The following is an 8910-nucleotide window of genomic DNA, read 5'->3' on the forward strand; positions in this document are numbered from 1 at the left end:
GACGATAGCGCTTGATATTATTGTGAAGGGCGCTAATTTCCCCATCCCCCCCGAAGCCTGAAAATTGAACTTTTATTGTGAAGGAAGTTAGCGGAAGTTCCTCATTGAATTTACGGTCTGTTATGGAAGAAAAGGGGGTTCATAGTTCTGTCAACAGCCGCTTCAGGACTGATGGCCATATAGAAATTAATGTGTTTCCACAATAAGGGGAGAAGTAATCAGGTGTCACCGCATTCGTGGCTGTCTGAAGGATTCAGAGGTAATTATTACTTAACTTTTCTCGAACGTCCCGAGTAGCCACGGAGTTCCAAGCTTTGTAACGTCCGTAGCTAGCCTGCTAACTTGAGCTAACCTGGTCAATGTGTGCTCAAACTACTGTTTATTGTTTTGCTAAGTCACGTTGGTGTTTATGTAACATTTCATATACCCCAGGGGCTTGTTACTATATATGTAACAGCTCTTAAAGACGATTTTTAAGTTACAGTGTCTAGATATTATTCAACTTCTCCAAAAGGAAACACAAGTGTTGTAGTTGCTATGCTAACAAAATGATAAACAGAAACAAAGTGGGAAAACGGTTATTGGGGGCATTCCGGTGTATAGATTTTATTCTGTGACATGTCTGTCGAGATTATCGATGGCCAAGAAAGACATTTAGGGGCTGTGTAATATGTATTTTATCGCTCATGTAGCTCATAAATAGTTGTTCCGAATGGCTAATTGTAATAATATTACTGTTAACAATATCGCTCGCCATGTTATCCTCAAGCAAGCACCCATTCCTGTTGTTTGTAGTGTTTTTTAACCAACGTTTTAGTATAATATAATAACATGTAGCCCTACCAGTATATCAGTGCTCAGACATGAGCCTGCCACAGATGTGCCATCGTCATGTGTGTATATGTTGTATGATAGGCAACAAAATGAATATTACAGAACATAAAGCAGAAAAAGTTGTGTGCGTGGTGTTCTTATCTTAAGTCAAATTCATTAATAGACAAACAGTAACCTTATCGTGTACTCTTCCCCTCACGACCCCACAGGAGTATCTCGCCATAGCGAGATATTTATATTATTTATTAGTGATGGTCATCAGGGAAAGACAAATGCTTTACATGCTTTTAACATTGTAGACCCACCACTTTTCATGCACCAGAGTTTGAATTGGAATAGTCCTCCAGAAATAATGACACTATTTTCTGGAGAATTGATTGGTCAGGAGGAGGTGATCTCTGATCTTGCTCTGGAACTGGTTAGGTCTGCAGTATAAGTTACTATAGCAATGTTCCCCTGGTAAAGAAGTGAACTGCTTTCATAGTACAGAAAACCCAGATTTAGCCCTGAAGTTACATGGATAATCTTCAGCACCTGCTTTGTAGGGGGTTCTGGTCTATGATGACTTACAGCTGAATTACAGATGTAAAACACAATTAGTTTGTTATTGAGGCCGCAGTTAAGTGTTTCTGTACTACATTTAATGAAGACATGCATGTGGTGTTTTGTAATGTTCGTTTTAGCCAATGTGAGGATAAGATAAGATAAGATAACCTTTATTAGTCCCACACGTGGGAAATTTGTTTTGTCACAGCAGGAAGTGGACAGTGCAAAAGTTATGAGGCAAAAATTAGAATACAATAAGAATAAATACAGTACACAACTGTACAGAATAGAATAAAATAAAATACTATATACAGTAGAATAAAATAAAATAAATATACAATAAGATAAAAATAGAATACAAATACAAATACTATATACAACTGAGTAAAAATACAACGATGACAGAAAGGATTATTGCACTTAGTATTATTGCATATGTATGGATGTGTGTGCTTGATCAGTTAAAGTCTTTATTATGGAGTCTGACAGCAGTGGGGAGGAAAGACCTGCGAAATCTCTCCGTCCCACACCGTATAGAACAGGAGAAAACAAATAATGCTGACCAGTACAACACCCCACCTCTTTTACCGTATTTTCACGACCATAAGGCGCACTGTGCTAAAAGGTGCAGTCTCAGTTATGTGTGCCCTTACTGTATTTAACACACACATAAGGCGCACTGGACCATAGGGCGCATACAAGTACCGTATGCGTATTTAAAAATAAAGCGGGAGCAAACCTGAATTCGGTACCTTACTCACATTTCTATTGCCGGTAATCGTCATCATCAACAACACACAAGCATACAAGTGTGCGTATTTAAAAATAAAGCAGGAGCAAAACTGAGTTTGGTACTCACATTTTTATTACCAATAATCGTCATCATCAACAACACAAGCTCGCAGCCTTACTTTGAACGGGCGGTTCACACCGATGCCCAGCGGTTGGAGTTCCTTTGTCAGGCCTCCCGGAATGACAGCAAGCTCACAGTTCATTTGCTTCACAAGTTTTTTCACATCGGCTGTGAGATGGGCACGCATAGAGTCACAGATCAACAGCGATGGTGATGCGTGGAAAAAACCACCTGGTCTCCTTACATACACCTCCCTCAGCCACTCTTTCATCATTTCCTCATCCATCCAGCCCTTTTCATTTGCCTTAATGATGATTTCTGCTGGAAACTTCTCTTTAGGCAAAGTCTTTCGCTTAAAAATCACCATAGGTGGCAGTTTCTGTCCATTAGCATGGCAGCCAAGCACAACAGTAAAAGAAGACTTTTCATACCCCGTTGTGCGTATCGCTACCGTGCTGGTCCCCTTCTTCTCCACAGTGTGACTCACCGGGATGTCAAAAGTGAGCGGGACCTCGTCCATGTTTGTGATGTGGCTGGGCTGGATGTTTTTGTCGCCGATGTGTTTGCTGCAGTAGGAGCGGAAGATGGCCAGCTTTTCCTTATACCGGTAATCCGCTGGAAGTTGCTGCGCTACCGTAGTCCTGGTCCGGATGGAAAAATGGCACCGTTTCATAAAACGAAAGCACCAAGACGGACCTCCTTGGAAATGTTCAATGTTCATCTCTTCAGCTAGTGAAACTGCTTTTAGCCGAATGGTGACCGTCGAAACGCTTCTCCCGCTCGCTCTTTGCTCGATGATCCACCGCTCGAGTCTTTCCTCCAACTCGGGCCACCTCGCCTTATGTCCGCGGAAACTCAGCTGCGTTTTCTTGACCTGCCGGAGCTTGTTTTCCAGCTTCCTCCATTTGCGAACCATCGATTCGTTAATCTTAAATTCTCTCGCCGCTGCTCGATTTCCATGTTCCTCCGCGTAGCTGATGGCCTTCAGTTTAAACTGTGCTTCGTAAGCGTGTCTCTTTGCCATTTTCAGGGTTGTTAAAACAACGATGTCCTGCATAATGCACATACCTGTTCTTTTATACAGGTATGTGCGATTGTCCCGGTATATACGATCAATGCCCACACTTCACCCTTTAACGTTCTCATGGTGTTCTCTACTACGTCCTCCTTACAACGCTATAGGGCGCGCCGCACTTTTTGAAGAAAATCTAAGACTTTTAAGTGCGCCTTATGGTCGTGAAAATACGGTATCTCTAAAACATGTAAATGAATGACAATATTGTGAAAAAGTGAAGATTAGGGACATCGTAAGTGGCTAACAATTGTATGTTGAAAAAACTTTTTTCAGTGCAGCCATTTTTACCCCAACACCGCAGGTAAACACAGATGTTACTGATCACATCGATTAAGGCTTTGGCCTGACTAGAACAGAAGCTTCATTAGTGGCATTGCTAACACCTGTGGCTGCTGAAAAAAGGTGTTTACAATATGTGTGAAGATATATTTGTAACTTTAATGTTTTCAATGTTGAACCTGACAGAAACCAAGTGAAGTCGCACAGTGTCAGAAAATGTTATCAATGTATAATGTAAAGTGAGCCACTCAATAACATCTGTATAAGTCACAGTGTAATCAAGTGCATAAAAGTTACATTCTTGTCCTCTAACAGTGTTTATTATAAAGTCAAACTAGTAAAGTTTAGAGCTCCATGAATGCCTTTTTTGGGTAAATGTATTTAACTATTTTTCATTTTCAACGTGTTTTTGTTATCATGTCAGATCATGTCAGCAGTCAAGCTCGCCCTGCAACTGAGCCAAAAAAATGGCAGAAAAAGGTCCTCCGAAACAAAATCTGCAGAGGTGTCACCCGACTCCAAGTGCCCCATCTGCTTGGACACATTCAGCAACATTTCCCGCCTTGACCGCTGCTTGCACAGGTTCTGCTTCCGCTGCATTCTCGAGTGGTCCAAGAACAAAGCAGAGTGTCCGCTGTGTAAACAGCAGTTTAATTCAATTTATCACAGTATAAAATCAGAGCAAGACTTCAAGACTTATGACCTGCAGCCAGTGGACAATGGCTCTTTTGGTTATTTTCAGGGAGTGCGGTTTAGATACCGCACAACTCTCACCGCAGCCCATCGACAGTTGAGAGGAAGGATGTCTCTGGCTCCTGACATTGGTATAATATCTGAAGGCCCAACAAATTCTTCCCAACAGCGGCCAGACCGTTACATGCGGCGCATGATGATGAGGCTGGCAACCCAGAGGAGAGCTGCAAGGGAAGGCAGGGCGGTGGCCAGTGTCCGAGAGCAAGAAATTATCAACTTTAGACGGGAGCTGTACCGACGGGGGGTGAGGGTTCGAAATGTTCAGGATGGTGGCCGCTCCCGAGACACCTCAGCGGAGTTTTACAGAAGAAATCCAGCCTGCCTTCACAGACTGATCCCCTGGTTGAAAAGAGAGCTGAATGTGCTATATGGAACCCATGGCTCTTTGGGCAACATGGTTCAACATATCATCATGTCACACATTACACGATATAACATGGAAGACGGAGCTATTCAGGAAGAGCTCAGGCACTACCTCCACAGTCACGCAGAGCATTTTATGCACGAGTTCATCAGCTTCGCAAAGTCCCCCTTCAACATGGAGGCATATGATCAGCACGCTGTCTACGACTGTCCGGCGCCTTCCTCAAATGAAGACAGCAGCTCCAACTCATCAATAATCGCTATCTCAGAGGATGAAGACAACTCTACAGGGTTGAACAACCCAGATGACTCCACATCTGCTTTGAGCCTCTCGTTGTGGGATGATGAGACACCTGGGCCGTCGTATTCTACGACAGCAGAGCAGGGCAGGACAGAGCATCTGTCAGTCTTGGACTCAGACTCTGACAGTAGTTTGGAAGAAGAGACGCAAGAGTTTGCGTCACCACAGCAAATGAGTCCTCATAACCAAACAGACCTGACTCAGGGCAAACGCAATAATGAAGACTGTGTATCCTCTGACAGTGATGACTGTGTCATTGTGGGTTTTGTTAAACCAACAGCAGATCGGACTCCTCGGGTGGTTCAGCTTTCCTCTGACTCTGAGTGGTCTGCTGACGATACTCAAGAAGTGCCTCTTCAGCCTCAACACATTCGATTCACCAGTAGCAGTCCTGCAACTCTACATAGCAGTGATCGTAGTGGGGCTGGACTATCAGAAAATGTAGACACAGATGATCGTCACCACTCAAGTTCAAAAGAAAGATCAAGCAAGACGTATAAGAAGTCAGACAGAAAAGGTCAGGGTAGAAGATTTGACAGCAAAGAGAGATCTAAGGAGAGGCACAAATCAAAGGACAGACACTATAGGAGGAGGAGGTCAAGAAGTAAAGAGCGGAGGCACTCTAGCAGAAGCCCGGTGATCTCCCACAGCAGTGTGAGCACTTATTCCACTGAAAAAAGTTATTCTTATTCAAATGGCAGAGACTACTCCAGGTGTGACAGATATAAAAGGGACAGTGATTACACCTACCAGTCATATAGCCATTACAGCCAAGAGAGAAACGATAGCGGGCTCCATTACACACAAAGGCACTCGTACTATTACAGCAGCCGCAGATGCTCAGGTTTCCGCTCTCGCTCCAGTAGCCGCGACAAGGATTTACGGAGACGGTACAGGAGGCGCTCTCGATCCAGGACTTATTCCAGCAGCCGCTCCCCTTCTGCCAGAAGGAAATCTCATTATGACAAGCCTGGTGGGAAGAGGAAGTACAAAAAAAGACATTTAGAGGACCCCTCCAGTACCACAGCGTTTAACTCCCATGCAGATGGTGACTCCTCTGCATTAAGAAAACACAAGAAAAAAAGCAAAGAGAAGCACCGTAAAAAATCCAAAGAGAAGTCTAGAAAGACCAGCAGGAGTCTCAGTGTGGAGCTCCTCAATGAGGAAAAGGCACATGAGCGGGGCAGGCGTCACCATAAGAAAAAGAAGAAACACAAGAAGAAAAGCAAAAGGCACAAGAGCAGCGAACGCACAGAGAAGCGTTCACCCACTATCATTACCATTGATAGTGACAGCGATTCATTTGCTAATGACAGTATCACTCAGGCCACTAATGCTAATAATGATAAGCCCGCAGACGATAGGACAGATGACACAGTAGACACTACCCCTGCAGATACACTGTTGTAATCCTATATCAGATTTTTACCCTCAGCTGCTGCCACCATTTTTTTTTTAAATCACAAGTGTTCAGTAGGGTGAAAGCACATATCACATGTTTGCTATAGTGATATTACATTGGACACTGACAAACTGATGGTATGATGTATGCACAATGAGAAAGATGACCTTTTTAGACCTCCATGGCCTGATTTAAAACAATGCTTTTATATCTGTTATGTGCTACTATGTGTAAGACAAATGGAATAATATTGGAAGTGTCGTCTTTTTGTTGTTGTTGTTGGTTTTTTGTTTTTTAAGAGTCAGTTCTTACTCTGTATTATGTGCTGAGGGTCTCTCAGGGTTAATGCTGATTACAATTTGTGCTGCCATCAGTTGGCTATAATCTGGAGACAAAAGAATATAATGTTTTGATTTCAAAATAACTTCATTTGTATTGAATTTTATTTCTAAATAAATTGTAAAGATTCATTGTGTGTCAGAGAAAAAGAGCATAATTACCAGTCACAGTATTTCCCCCCTTTTTTTACTGTATTACGTTACAGCTTCAAACTCAAGCAAACAGTATAAAACAGGGCAGATCCAAGATGTGAATGGAGAATGTACGTAAAAGTACATTCAATTTATAGAAAAAAAAAATTGGTGGTGAAATGTTTGTAATGAATCTGAAAACATGCAGTAAACCACAGAAAATGATAACAATTAAAACCTTTATGAAGGTACTTAAGGTATGTGTTATTTTAAAGGGTTGTAAAATAATAATGCAAAACAGAAATAAAGTATTCAAACACAAAATCCCCATATTACATCTCAAGCTTCAAATGGAGTGGACTACAATATTCTGGTGAACTGAATTGTCCTACTATGTAATAGATGAGATCTCTGTTTGTCTGCAAACTCCTCCCACACAATCAGGAGTTCAACAATGAGAGCTGGCACACAGGTACATCATTGTTCCCCTGAAGTTTCTTGTGTTTCTTTATCAGATGCTATGGCATCACTATATTGCCATATGTAGTAACACTGTAACACTTCATAAAACCATTTGATTTTGTGATAACATCTCATTTAGTTAATATTGAATATATTTGTTGATGACACTTTAGTTTATGCAGTCAAGCTTACTTTACATAGTGACTATACCGTCTAATGTTGGATAAATACCATTCTAAAATCACAGTTTATCCAGGACACTATTTTATGCATTTCTGTCAGGTGCTTGTTATTCATGTTTATTTGTATTTTTAGTTGTGTGAAAAGGAAAATTTCACAGGACTCTCCCGTCATGGGAAATATTAAGCATACCTAATGAGTAATATTTCTGTGTGACTTCATCATTTTGGCCCACACTTTGTTCCTTGAGGTTTGCATGCATTCATTTATACACTGGTGTCTTAGTGGTTTGCCACAGCGTTTCAGTCAGGTTGAGGTCTGGAATTTGCACACCTTGATTCTTTTCTTTTTCAGCCATTCTGTTGTAGATTTGCTGCTGTTCTCACTGGCTTGCTTCACAACAAAATTTCATCCAGGCTTTAAATGTTGGACAGATGGGGTCACATTTGACTTGAGAATACTTTGGTAAACAGAGGAGTTCATGGTCAACTCAATGACTACAAGGCGCCCAGGTCCTGTGGCTGCAGAACAAGCCCAAATCATTACCCCCTACATCACCCCACTGACACTTGGTATGAGGTGTTTGTGCTCATATGCCATGTTTGATTTCACGACACAGGTCACTGTACATTATTATGGTCAGACATCTCCCCTTTGGTCTCATCTGTCCAAAAAACGTTGTTTCAGAAGTTGTGTTTTTTAAAGTTGCAAACCTAAACTATGCTAAAATGTTTGGTTTAGAGAGAATAAGCTTTTTCCTGGTAACCCTTCCAAACAAACCATACTTGTTCATCCCTTTTCCAATTTTACTCTTGATGAACTTTAACTTTTAACATGGCAGTTAAGTGTGTAGTGTAGTCCCTGTAGAAAAGTAGATGATTTTTTAACTTCATAGGACCTGGCGTCCACATATGTGGACATCACATTTTGGGTTATTTAGACCAAAATACTCAATTTTGCTCTACAAGGCCCTGATATTCACTTACAAGGACATTATACTGCTACTGTTCTATCGAAAATTTAAACGAATATCCTCATATATGGCTCTCATTTTTCTTAGAAAAAAAAATCAGGTAATTCTTTGTTTTTACATTCACCAGGTCTCAGTATGCCCAAATATCAAAGAGAAATTAAAAATGCATGCCATGGAAGGTCTTAGGAAGTTAAAATAATCTCTCCGAGCACTGCATGTTCTGAGCTTGGGTGTAGCCTTTGACGTTCACTCCTATGAAGACTGGGACTTTTTTAACATACGCCTGAATGGTCCAGACCAGCAAACTACCAAAAACAGAGGCGCTCATATTTGCTGACGAGTGCCTACTTGTTAATCAACTGCGTTTGATTAGCAATACCTGGCTGCTACTTACTCTCTTAATTCGTATGGAAACAGTA

The 8910-nt window shown here is 41.5% G+C and overlaps 1 protein-coding gene across 1 annotated transcript; it reads left to right on the plus strand.

The window, feature by feature from the left end:
* Positions 1-103: 103 nt before the first annotated feature.
* On the plus strand, positions 104-7200 carry toporsa (topoisomerase I binding, arginine/serine-rich a). Its single transcript, XM_026171199.2, has 2 exons — positions 104-259; positions 4012-7200. Exon 2 carries the CDS (start codon positions 4015-4017, stop codon positions 6412-6414), a length of 2400 nt encoding a protein of 799 aa, XP_026026984.1. The 5' UTR covers positions 104-259; positions 4012-4014; the 3' UTR covers positions 6415-7200.
* The last annotated feature ends 1710 nt before the right edge of the window (positions 7201-8910 follow it).

Source organism: Astatotilapia calliptera, chromosome 6 (assembly GCF_964374335.1).
Source record: "Astatotilapia calliptera chromosome 6, fAstCal68.1, whole genome shotgun sequence".
NCBI lineage: Eukaryota > Metazoa > Chordata > Actinopteri > Cichliformes > Cichlidae > Astatotilapia > Astatotilapia calliptera.